Source organism: Rhincodon typus, chromosome 6 (assembly GCF_021869965.1).
Source record: "Rhincodon typus isolate 14 chromosome 6, sRhiTyp1.1, whole genome shotgun sequence".
Taxonomy (NCBI): Eukaryota; Metazoa; Chordata; class Chondrichthyes; order Orectolobiformes; family Rhincodontidae; genus Rhincodon; species Rhincodon typus.
Genome location: NC_063337.1, coordinates 50,598,505 through 50,611,835, shown reverse-complemented (window position 1 = coordinate 50,611,835; position 13,331 = coordinate 50,598,505). Strand labels below are relative to the sequence as shown.

Sequence of the window (13,331 nt, the reverse complement as noted above, 5' to 3'; positions counted from 1 at the left end):
ATTTGAAGGATTAGCTATTATTTAAAGTTGTAATAGAAGATAATCATTTACTCAATATTATCCAGACAGCAGCGGCTAGCCGAATGGAAGGCAACCCAGATGAAGATGATATTTGGGGAGATTTTGGAGATCTCTGGGCCAGACTATGTGCAGGAGGTGACTAAAGCTGGCAAGGATGTGTGGGTAATACTGCACCTTTACAAACAGGGGTAAGTTTAAAAACCATCTAAGACATGTATGTTACATGTAGATGCAATTTGAATCTCAAACATTCATCTTACTTAATGCTATCTCAAACTTCATTTTGTTGTTATGCTGTCTTTGTGCAAACCAGATCAGTGTACAGCGGGCACCATTGAAGGGGATTTTCCTCTTCATCCTCAGTGTAATTCTAATGGAAGAAGTGTTGTCATAATCTGTAACAAAACATGCAATAAGAATTTCACCATGCTAACATGAGATAATGGCTGATGTTGCTATTATGTCATTGGAGAGAGAATTATTTGAAATCTCTTCTCCCAATATTTCCAATTTGTACCAATATTTTATAGTTTAATGCCATCTGGAATTTAATAGATTTAAGTTTTATTTTAAAATGTTACTGTGTCCTAAATAAATACATGAGATTTTAACTCCCATCCTTAATTGCTTAAATAAGGATTTTGAGCATGACTTAATATGTCCTTCATATTGTTTTGCAATTATTTGTCCTTTTTTTTTGTTTCAGGATACCTCTTTGTGCCTTGGTAAATCAACATCTGAGTGAACTAGCAAGGATGTTCCCAGAGACTAAATTTATTAAAGCAATATCCACAACCTGTATACCCAACTACCCTGACAGGAATCTGCCAACAATATTTGTTTATCATGATGGAGACATCAAGGCACAGTATGTTGGACCCTTAGTATTTGGAGGCATGAATTTAACAAAAGATGGTAAGTGATTATTAAAATTGATTAATGCAGATCTACAATTACCCATGTTCATGCTTTGTCATCTTTTTAATAGACATTTTTAAAAATAAACTCCGCTTTCCTTTAAAAGACTTTTATTTGAAAAATACTCCTTTAAAGAGCTGATTTATGGACTTGAATGTTGTATGACCTTTTTTTTTGTCAGCTGTTATTTAGCACTTGGATACCGAACCAGATTGTTTGAGTTGCAGCCTGTAAATCATATTGACCACACTCTGGGTAGGATCACCACTTAAGAATAAACACTTGCTCGAAATAAAGGAAGGAAGTTAGATTCCCTTGATTGAGAACAAAGCAGCTGAACGGTGTGTCAATCTGGAAAGTATTCTTTGGATGTGACTACTGGTCTATAATCGGCTAATAACACAACGGTTTGCAATGATCAACCGACAATATGGCCAAGAAACCAATAACCGTTATCAACTTGTACAAACAGAATCAAACACAATTTTTCAGAGAAAAAAAAATCACATTAGATCCAGCTGAAATTGTGTTAGATTCTCTTCAAACGACAGCATCTGAGGTGTCAACGTGTCATTTGTCAAGGGCAATTAGAGACATGCAATAAATGTCGGCCTACCCAGAATTACATCCTTTAAATAAATTAAAAGCATTTCTGGAACAATTTGTACTGGAAACCGGGGATTGTAGTTTTCTACATATGTTAACTGGGCCTCCATTTTTCAGTTACAAATGAGGAGACATTTAGCCTTTGTTTAATTCAAAAAAGTTATAGAGGACAAAATTTCCCAGGGGCATTCATTGCGGCTATGCCTCGACCAATCTGAGAGAATGTGTCAACCAATCAGCACCCTTTCCTCATGTGGTATAAACTGTTGTTCCTTGGAAATTTGGCATTGTTGTGATGGTGTCCTGATGAGTGCAAGGTGAAAAGTTTCTACAGCATGTCTCTTTGTTCTTTCATCCATTCTGATGAGGTGTTGGCATAGCGATAATGTCACTGGATTAGTCATCCGGAACCTCCGGCTAATGTTCTGGGGCATGGATTCAAATTTTAGGATTGACAGGGGGTGAAATTTGAATTCAGTAGAAGTCTAGAATGTTATATGATTGAAATGTTTAAGAGGCATTTAAACAGGCACACAAACAGGCAGGGATTAGAGGGATATGGACCAAATGCAGGCAGATGGAATTAGTTTAGAATGGCATCATGGACAGCACAGACATGGTGGGAAGAAAGGCCTGTTCTGTGTTCTATTCTCAAGTCTTGTACCAAATGACTGTTTGCTTGAATAGCAACTATTTTTAATCATACATTATTTTTCAAAAGAAAATTCACATTAGATCCAGTTGAACTAGAGTTAAACATTTTTAAACTACAGCACCATGAGCTGTCAACTTGTGTCTTATTTTAAGGGCAACTGGAAATGGGCAATAAATGTTGGCCTAGTCAGTAACGGTCACATCCCATTCATAAATTAAAAACACTGATGTTCCCCAAAGTAAAATGTTCTCAGTAGTTGTTATCTGCCAACACTTAATGGGAACACAGCCTGAAATTATTTGTTGGCAGTGTAACAGGGAATTGAAACAATAGCATTCCCAGAGCAATCCTTTGTTCTCCCTCACACTTCCCAATCTTTTATATTTCTGTTGACTGTCCTGCAGATGCTGGATTTCCAACAGTTTCTACTGGAAATTTTCAGTAGTTTAGATTGCTGGTGCTGGAGTCCATTGCGATAAGATTTGACTCTGTGCCAGCTCAGGCATTCATGCTCATCAGATCAAACTATTTATTGCTTCAAGCAATTTTAGGGGACAGGAAAAAAAGTAAAACAGGAAACATGTTTTTATACAAACAGAAAGGGAGTATGAAATTCAGATTTTGATATTTCATGGACCTCTCCTTTTGGCAGACTATTGGAAACAAGGGATTAGTTTTCTACACATGAAAATTGGGTCTGCATTGAGTACAGACCCAGAGTCCTCAATTGCTCTTCATATGAAAAACCCTTGATCCCTGGGATCATTCTTGTAAACCTCCTCTGGACCGCTCCCTACAGGGCTCAGAATTGCTCACAATATTCCAAATACAGTTGATCCAATCTGGAACACATTGCATGAAAGGGCAACTTAAGCAGATTTATTAGTAACTACGAAAAGTTTGATAAATATTTGAAGGGGAAAAAAACATGCAGGGCTATAGGGAAGGGGAAGGAGGTGAGACCAGTTCGATTGCTGTTTCAGAGGGCTGGCACAGATGCAATGGGTTGAGTGGCATCTCTGTTGTTTGGTTTCCTACAGTTCCGTGATACTCACAGACCGCCCTGGTTCTCCTTGTCTCACCTCTGGGACCACTAGGACCTGGCAACCCAACTGAAGTATTGCTGCCTCACAGTGCCAGGAACCAGGGTTCAATTCCACCCTCGGGCGACTGTTTGTGTGGAGTTTGCACATTCTCCCCGTGTCTGCGTGGGTTTCCTCCAAGTGCTGCGGTTTCCTCCCACAGCCCAAAGATGTGCAGGCTAGGTGGATTGGCCATGTTAAATTGCCCATAGTGTTCAGGGATGTGTAGCTTAGGTGGGTTATAGGGGAATGGGTCTGGTTGGGATGCTGTGAGGGTCAGTGTGGACGTGTTGGGCTAAAGGGCCTGTTTCCACACTGTAGGGATTCTATGATTCTATGAACTACTAGGAAATTCACATGAAATGTGCTAAGCAGAGGACAATCTTGCTCACCCAGTTTTGTCTTTTTATGTGAGATTCTCAACATAGACCCACATTAGATTTCATCCATCACTGCTATCCTCTGGTATATTTTCATTTTTTTTCATTTATAGGCTGCATTCCCTGATTCGTAAATTGTTTCACCCTCCAGTTTTATTATTCAATGTAAAATTGATCATTTTGCCTTGAACTTCTGAATCTTCATTGTTAATGTGAATTACAAAAAAAAGTACTGTCTTTGATCCCAGGGATAATCAGTGAGCACTTTCCACCCAGCAGTTCCTACTCGAAGTTTCTGATAACTCCCAGCTATTTTTTTTATATAACTTCATTTATGGTATGTTGCTTCACTGGCTTGCCCATCCCTCGTGGGAGCTGGTGAGCTGCCACCTTGAACTGCTGCAATCCATTTAGTGGGCAGAGCCATAGTGCTATTAGGGAGGGAGTTCAAGGATCTTGACTTGAAGGAATAGTGTCATATTTCCAAGTCAGGATGGTGAGTGGTTTGGAGGTGAACTTGCAGGTCATGATGGTTCCATGTACTTTTTGTCCTTGACCTTCTAGATGGTTTTGATCATGGGTTTTGAAGATACTAGCTAGGAAATCTTGGTGAATATTTGCAGTGCATGTTATAGATAGTACACATTGCTGCTATTGTGCATCTGAGGTGGAGCGAGTGTATGTTTGTGGGTATGGTGCCAATCAAGCAGGGTTATTTGTTCCAGGTGGTCATAGATCATAGAATCCCTACAGTGTGGAAACAGGCCCTTCAGCCCAACAAGTCCACACCGACCCTCGGAGCATCCCACCCAGACCCATCCACCTAATCTACACCTCCCTGGACGCTATGGGTAGTTTAGCATGGCCAATCCACCTAACCTGCACATCTTTGGACTGTGGAAGGAAACTGGAGCACCTGGAGGAAACCCATGCAGACACGTGGAGAATGTGCAAACTATGATGTTGAGATTCTTATGTGTTGTTGGAGTTGTGCTCATCTGGGCAATGGGGAATATTCCATCAAGTTCCTGAGTTATGCACTCTACATGTTGGAAAGGATTTTGGGAGTCAGGGATTGAGTTATATGCTTCAGGATTTTTAACCTGTGATTATCCCTTTTTATGCACAGTATTTATATGGTTAATCCAGTTCAGTTTTTGGTCAAGATAACCCAAGGATGTTGAAAGTTGGGGATTTGATGATGTTAATATCATTGAATGTCAAGGGGTGATGGTTATTGAAGGTGTTCTTGTTTGACACATTTGCAGCACAAATATTACTTGCTACTTCTCAGCCTAAGCCTGGATATTGTCTAGGTCTTGCTATATTTGGTCTTGAACTGCTTCAGTATCTGAGGAATTGCAGATGGTGCTGAACCTTGAGCAATCGTTGGTGAACATCCTTGCGTCTGACCTCATGATGGAGGGAAGGTCATTGACGAAGCAACTGAAGATGATTGGGGGCCTAGCACACTACCCTGAGGAAATCCTGCAGAGATGTCCTGGAACTGAAATGACTGACCTCCAACAATCATGACCATTTTTCTATCTGCCAGACGTGTTTGCAGCTAATGAGGGCAGGAACTGAGTGGATCCAAACTGGGCATCACTGAATAAGAACTGAAAGAACTGCGCATGCTGTAAATCAGGAACAAAAACATAAGTTGCTGGAAAAGCTCAGCAAGTCTGGCAGCATCTGTGAAGAAAAAAATCAGAGTTAACATTTCGGGTCCTGTGACTTGCTGAGCTTTTCCAGCAACTTATGTTTTTGTTCCTGGGCATCACTGAGCATGTTGTTGAGCAGATGCTGCTTGAAAGCACTGTTGATGACACCTTTCATTGCTTTATTAATGATCGAGAGTCAACTGATAGCGTAGTTATTGGCTGGATCGGAGTGGTCCTGCTTTTTGTGTACAGGACATACCTGGGCAATTTTTCCACATTGTCGGCTATATGTCACTGTTATAGTTGTGCCTGAATATCTTGACTAGAGTCACAACTAGTTCTGGTGCACAGATTACTACTGCTGAAATGTTGTCAGGGTCCATAGTCTTTAGCCAATTCACTTTGATATCAAGAAGGCACTGAATATTGCAAAGACTGGCATCTGTAATGCTGCAGACCTCCGGGAAATGCATTTGTCAGTGGTAGCAAGGTGTAGATTATTGCATAGGGCTATCACTATCAGGAGATTTATGACTTCTTCATTTCCTAAGTCTGGACTTTGCAACTTTGAGTGGAATTGACATGTTTTCATCATACGAGATTTATTCTTTTCCTTGTTTTCCTGTGAGATTGACTATGCAATTAGTGACTAAATTACACGCTGGGGAAATTCCATGCTGCCACTAATGGAGCAGAGAGTTATTAGTGTAGCTGCATTAGGTTGTGAGGGATGCGCAGAGTGACATGATGCAGTTCATAAATTAAGATTTGACCTGAAAGCAGATTAAACTATAATTTTTAACTGTTCCCTATTGCAAAGCTCAACATTTATTGGTATGTCAGACACATTAGAGGTACTTCACAGTACTGAACATTAAAGTACAAAATACTAACCATAAACTGTTTTCCACCTGGTCGTGTGTTTTGGGAGCTTTTATTCAGCACTAAGTTGTGTTCTCAAGAACCAGTCTTTGTGTATTATGTTACAGGTACAGTACAGCACAGCACTGAGCTGTTGTAGATTTTTTTTCCATTACCTCAGTGGACAGTTTGTACTCTTCAGCCTGGTTTTCCCATACTTATGAGCCAGAGCTATTGTGGAAAATTAATCAGTTGGATTTTTCTTTTAATTGAAGGAACAGGTTGCAGCAAACTCAACACAACTTTTTATTTGCTCTCATGGGTCACGCAGGCCAGTGGCTGTTGTGTTACTAAAACAAGAACGTTATCAGAAGAACTATACATGATTTATCTCCTCCTGAAGTGTGGGTACAGCAGTACGTGCAAACAGAGAGCAGGCCATTTGGCCCCTCGAACCTGCTCAGCCATTTTAGTAAAATCATGGCTGATCTGATTGCAATATCAGATCCACTTTCCTGCCACCCCCGATGACCATTCACCCCTCAAAAAAATCTATTTACCTCTGCCTTAAAAATATTCATGATTCTACCTTTTCAGGAAGAGAGCTTCAAAGACACTCGATGCTCTGAAAGAAGAACATTTACCTCATCTCTGTTTTACACAGGCAACCTGTGTTTTTTAAATATTCTGTAGTTCTTGATTCTCCTATAAGAGGAAACATCTTCACATCCAACTTGTCATCACCTTTCAGCATCTTCTTGATGCAGCAGCATAAAAAGTACCCCAGCGGCTGGGCAAGTACTTATACCTCATCCACATCACTAAAGCAATCAACTGACATTTATCTCATAGCATTTGTCAGATTTTGCTGTGCACAAGTTGACTACTGTGTTTGCCTACCTTCTAGTATTCACTGTGATTCAAAAGTATTTCCTTCACGACGAAAGCATTTTGTATTTTATGAAATGGTGTTATATAAATGTAAGTTTGTTCATTTTTTTTTCAAAAAATGCCAAACTTATACAATTAAATGTAGTGCCCTGGGGAGTGTTGTCGAACTAAGACCTGGGGCTGCAGATGCATATTTCCTTGAAAGTGGCATCACAGGTAGACAGGGTGGTGAAGAAGGTGTTTTGGCATGGTTGCCTTCATTGGTCAGAACATGAGTACAGGAGTTGAGATGCCATGTTGATGCTTTACAAGACATTGTTGAGGCCACTTTTAGAGTACTACATACAATTCTAGTCGCACTTCTACAGGAAGGATGTTGTTAAACTTGAGTGCAGAAAAGATTTACGAGGATGTTGCTAGGACTGGACCATTTGATTTGTAGGGAGAGGCTGAATAAGCTGGGGCTTTTTTCCTTGGAACGTCGGAGGCTGGGGTGGGGCGGGAGACACACCTCATAGAGATTTATAAAGTCATGAGGGGCATGGACATGGTGAGTAGCCAAGGTCTTGTTCCCAGGGTGGAGGAGCCTTAAAGTAGAGAGCACAGATTTAAGGTGAGAGGGAAAAGATTTAAAAGGGACCCAACGGGTAACTTTTTCATGCAGAGGATGGTGCATGTATGGAATGAGCTGTCAAAGGAGGAGGTGAAGGCTAGTACAATTCCAACATTTTAAAAGCTATCTGGATGTGTATATGAATAGGAAAGGTTTAGAGGGATATAAGCCAAATGCTGGAAAATGGGATTTCAATCATTCTGGTCAGCACTGATAAGTTGAACCAAAGGGCCCATTTATGAGCTGTGTACAACTCTGACTCTAGGAATATCCAACATGTAATGAGCATGACTACATTCTGAATGTGTGTTTCTGGCTCCTTCCCTTTCTGATGCTAGTGTTGTGCCTCACTGGGGTATTGCGCTGAAAATTGAGCCTTGCTATTCCCAGAAACGTCAAAAAAATTAATAAAAAGTACGCCAAGTTCCCCAATTTACTGATTTTTTTTTTTCAGGCCCAGATTGATAATAAGCTTGGATCAGGTTTTTGCATTTCAGAATTATTTTTCGTTACAAGTAATTAAACTCTAGCTATGAGTGAACAGCTCCAAATCATCGGTATATAACACCACTAATTAAAAACCGTAATCCCCTTATAAACTGCCCCTTACACACACAGACAAACAGACTGGGTGAAATGGACAGGGGGGAAAAATGTAAAGATAGTCTTCATTCCCAAGTTCTGTAGTTGAACTGATCTTTATGACTTTTCCACTGGCCAGCATGTTGCTTCAGTCATCTTTCTCTCCGGAATCTTTCACTAGTTGGTAAGAGACACAAGCTGGCTACTTCACTCATTTAAAAAGTCTCTGACTTATCAGTTAAAAGTCACAGCTTTCAACATCTGTTGCATGAAACATAAACAGATTTTCTTCAGGTCTCTCTCTAACTCACTATCTGCAGTTCAGACTTCAATTACTGCTTCTTTAAACATGTCTGTGCTGCTTGTTGGGTCACTTGCTTTTTCGAAATTGCAGGTAATGACTTTAACTATTGATGAAAGTTCGCTAGTTTACATGTGCACATTTTTAATGTGCATTATTTATTGCATTGTAATGTGTACCATTTATGACAATTTACATAACTCTGTTCACAGTACATGCAGGATGAACTATATTAGCGGGGAAAAAGATTAAAAACAAACTGATTCATCATGAACTGATGCTGGGAGAGAGATAATTGGCTGCACTAGGCAGGAGTGAACCACAGGCAGGGTACTAAGCAGTAGTCAAGAAAGTATTTAGATTGGGAGGCAGTATAATAGACACAGCTAAGAATTTAAGTTCCAGGTAAGTACTTAAATTGTACCCGAATCTCTCAGTATGGGATACATCTCTCAAATGAATGTCTCCTTTTTTCCCAAAGGTTTATAATGCTATTCATAGAATCATAGAATCCCTACAATGTGGAAACAGGCCCTTCAGCCCAACAAGTCCACACCGACCCTCAGAGCGACCCACCCAAACCCATCCACCTAATCTACACATCCCTGAACACTACAGGCAATTTAGCATGGCCAATCCACCAAACCTGCACAACTTTGGACTGTAGGAGGAAACCGGAGCACCCGGAGGAAACCTATGCAGATACGGGGAGGACGTAAAAACTCCACATAAACTGAGGGTGGAATCGAGCCCAGGTCCCTGGTGCTGTGAGGCAGCAGTGCTAACCACTGAGCCACCATGCCGCTATTGATGGTTAAAATCAGCTATTTTCTTTAAGAACCATCCGTGACCCTAATGTCAGTACGTTTTAGGTGATGACTCAAATCAATGTCAAAATGATTTCAGCAATTTAGACAATTAACTGCTGCTAATACATTCTTCATTTATAAGTAGTCAATTAGCTATTTGATTAAAATAAGTGTCAGATCACACACCATTTTTTTCTTAACAGATTTAGTGTGGTGACCTTTGAAGAATGTGGGTCATCAGATCTACTGAGACTTTTAATCGTAATGTATACAATACAATCCTGATCTAAATCATTGGAATGTACATTTGTATATTGCAATTTAGTCTTTATGCCCGTTAGTTAATATATACGGAATGACAATAAGTTCCATTTGGAGGAATGTAGGGAAGAGGATTTTTTTAAAATCTTTTTGAATTAAATAATATTGTAAGTTCCTTTTATTGTCTTTCTATCTTCTTGTCTCCTTGCTTTATTTTCAATGAAGAACTGGAATGGAAACTGTCAGATTCTGGTGCAATCAAAACTGAACTAGAGGAAAACCCAAGAAGACAAATTGAAGATAAATTGATGTCATCTATCAGGACAAGTGCTCCATTAAACAGCAACAGTGATTCTGAAGAAGATTAGTTATTAAAATGCAATGGGGTAAAATTTTCCATTCTGAGTGCATTTGATGATTCCAATGCAGATTACATCCATGTTGAAAAGACTGTCTTTGAGTTTCCAATCATTCTGTTTCCATATCACTGAACACAAAATCAGTTATGAATTAGGCAACATTTTAAAACACATTTAATGTAATTCAAAATAAATTTCTCAAAATATTTGTGGTAAATCTGTAAAGCTTCATTATTACATGGATTTGTCATTTAAAAAATAAACACTTCACATCAGTCTCAATCCAACCTGTGTGTGTGTGAACATGGAACATAGAACATAGAACTATACAGCATAGGAATAGGCCCTTCGGCTGTGACCTGATTTTTTTACAATAAAGTCAGTCCTTTTTTTTTCCAACAAAAATCAAAACATACTAATAAATGCCCTTGTGCTTAAAAATTCTTCCTTAAGTTTTGGACCTTCAAGTTGACAGACAAACACCATTATCATAAACTCTCGATAATTAACTTATTCTGAATCATGGTCAGTGTTATGGACTAGGCTTGCTTCTAGTGTAATATTTTTAAATTTAGTGCAAAATATCAGAACTTAAAATTCTGCCAGTTATGCAAATGTTGAGGAATTGCATGTGGATGAGTATTTGAATGGAACCTCCAGAGAGTGGTCGTGGGTATTAACAGATTTTAAAAAATGTAAGTATTCAAATTCTTACATTTGTAGTCACTCGATATTTATGTTTTTGTTTTCATATTCAGTCTTCAAAAGAGCCTCAATTTTGTTTTAAAACTGCAGCTGTATACTGCACAGAAATTCCATTTAATTTATAATTCTTTTGTGAAAGCAGTAATGTCTATAATTGATGTTAAATTAAGTAAATGCTGGAACAAAATCTTGGGAAAAAGAAACTTGGCATTCTTGAATAAAGTTCTTCTGCACAGTTGATGTCTCAATATGGCAAGACTCTACAGGACAATATTATGATATACATCTAATATAAAGCACTATGACCCAATATTCCATTTTTTCCATCCTCAAAACCAAAATCCTAGAACAATCAGAAAGCACATCAACACAAATGTTGTTTCCAATATATTTGTTTAAGCCATGCATACAGACTTCAGATTTAATGTCTAATATGCACTGATTTTGTCTAATTTCATTCTAGGCTACCATCGTGGCATTACACCTTTCGGGTAAACAAGAGGATGATGAACTAGAGCAATCATTGCTGATTTGTAATGAATTGATCCCTGCAGAAGGCCTATTTTTGTGGAAAATGGACAATTATAATGTTGCTACGTACCCTGCCTTCCCCTGCCCCATTTCATCAATTGGTAGGAATCATTGCCAGTGGTTACTGTTGAGGCTCATACTTCAATATTACATATTTGGCCAAGTACTGGAGAGTTCCTGTGGAACTTTACTCGGCATGAAATCAGCGCCTATTGAAAAGGTAGCATAGAAATACTGGAAATGTAACAGGAAAAACTATTACACCAGAACAAGATTAGGTTTATAATGATCTGACCATGGTCATATACATTAAAATTAACTGACTTTTTTTTTTGTCTATGTGAACCTACAATCACCTGGAGTGCTGCCAGCATCTGTTGAATCCAATCCATACAGATTGTGCAGGAAGTTGGTGATGTGAGGAGGGGAAGGTTCTTGCTCATGTTTGACTAAATGAGTGAGCTTTGTCAGTCTTGTTCTTGCATCTTAAAGAGAAAAATTGCTCTTCAAGTTAGGAATTTGTGCCTTTTTGTACAGCTGTAACATGGCTTTGGATAGATTGCCCAGGAAGAGTCTGATCAAGTACTAAACCAGTTTACAGACTTCTTCATAGATTTCTTCTTCATGAAATTAAGCATATTTCATTCACTCCCTATTAAGTGTACACTATTAATACCTATTGCTAATTAGTTGAATAGGTAACTCATAGAAAAATCTTTGGCTTAGATGCTGAGAAATTTTACATGAAGTGTAAGTACAAGAAATTTGACTCACCAAGGAATGGGAAGGTACTTTTACTTAACAAAAAAATCAGAACTTAATGTGCACAATTATTTGTAGCTCCTTTATCAACAAAAGCAAACAAAAATGCTCAACTTTTCTGAACAGGGTATGTATGATGATATGAAACCCGCAGTAAGATTGGCTTAAGTCTTTAAATATAACACTTGATGACCAGGGAAATTTCCAACTTGCTCACTGAACACATTTTAACAAAGATTTTCAGTTTGCAAACATCATTGAAACAAATTCGAATACTGCTGGAATAGAATTACTCAGATTTTGAAAGTAGCTTCTTTACTGCACAATAAATGTTTTTAATACAGTTCCTATTTGCCATATCTTCTATTTTCTCTCAGCCTCACTTTCCTGCCTTGTTGTACCTTTTGCTTTTTCCCATTTATGTTGAAAATAGCTCACTTTAATTTTGTAGCTTTTTAAAAAAATGATCATCCTTGGTATGGCTCCTTCTGGTGATGACTCCCACATAATATAAAATGGACCTTGTATTGAAAATTAACTGGTATCCCAGTCAATAGGGTTTTATGCCTGAATTTTTCTTTTGTTGAAAACAAGTCAATTTTTAATATCTTTTTCAAATGCCATCCAAAAGAATGATTAGTTAATGGTTTAATTTGGCTGTGTGTGGAGTTAATGCTATTGTGTAAACATTTGTTTTCCATTAAGGACACAAAAGCACTGACATATGGCATAATAGTACCAGGAAGTACAGTCTCTAATGAAAATGTTATATTCCACACATCCAAATGAAATCAATATATAAAAACCTGGGTGTGCTTCATGTAGTAATCTGATTCAGAGGACAGGCACCAATTACATAAAGGCTGCTTATTGTGAGTAAGAACTCCATTTTGTCTTATCAGGGCTATTGCATTGCTGTGCATTATCAAAATGTTCCTCTAAATTATGTATATTCATTTGTTGTTTTCTGTACACGATCCTGTAAAATCATGTAAGCAAGATGTTGTTCATGTTTTGTAAAGGTATTCTCATAATTAAATCATTTCAGGTGTAAACCTCACTGGTTTTGCATTTTCATTTCAAAATTAAAACAAAATTATGCCTTACCAAAGTGAAACAAGATATAGGCATTGAATTTCTTATCTTGGCTGAGTCTTTGTAGATTATTGCGCAGCAGAAAATGACCCATCCTGAGGTACTGTCAATTAATTTTAAAGGCAGCAATTTGGAGTGACTTTGGTAGATACCTGGGAGCAAGCTGCCAGTTTTTAAAAATGAAAAAAACAGACAAAAGTCATTCATATCATTAAAGTAGTTCATTCCTGTCAAT

The 13,331-nt window shown here is 38.3% G+C and overlaps 1 protein-coding gene across 1 annotated transcript in view; it reads left to right on the top strand.

The window, feature by feature from the left end:
* pdcl3 (phosducin-like 3) overlaps positions 1–13,061 on the top strand; it is a 31,923-nt gene extending 18,862 nt beyond the window's left edge. The window contains exons 4-7 of the mRNA XM_048597986.1: positions 66–209; positions 728–936; positions 9,870–10,030; positions 11,172–13,061. Coding sequence (XP_048453943.1) covers positions 66–209; positions 728–936; positions 9,870–10,012 — 496 coding nt within the window. The 3' untranslated portion in view covers positions 10,013–10,030; positions 11,172–13,061. The remainder of the gene's footprint in view (positions 1–65; positions 210–727; positions 937–9,869; positions 10,031–11,171) is intronic.
* Positions 13,062–13,331: the final 270 nt, after the last annotated feature.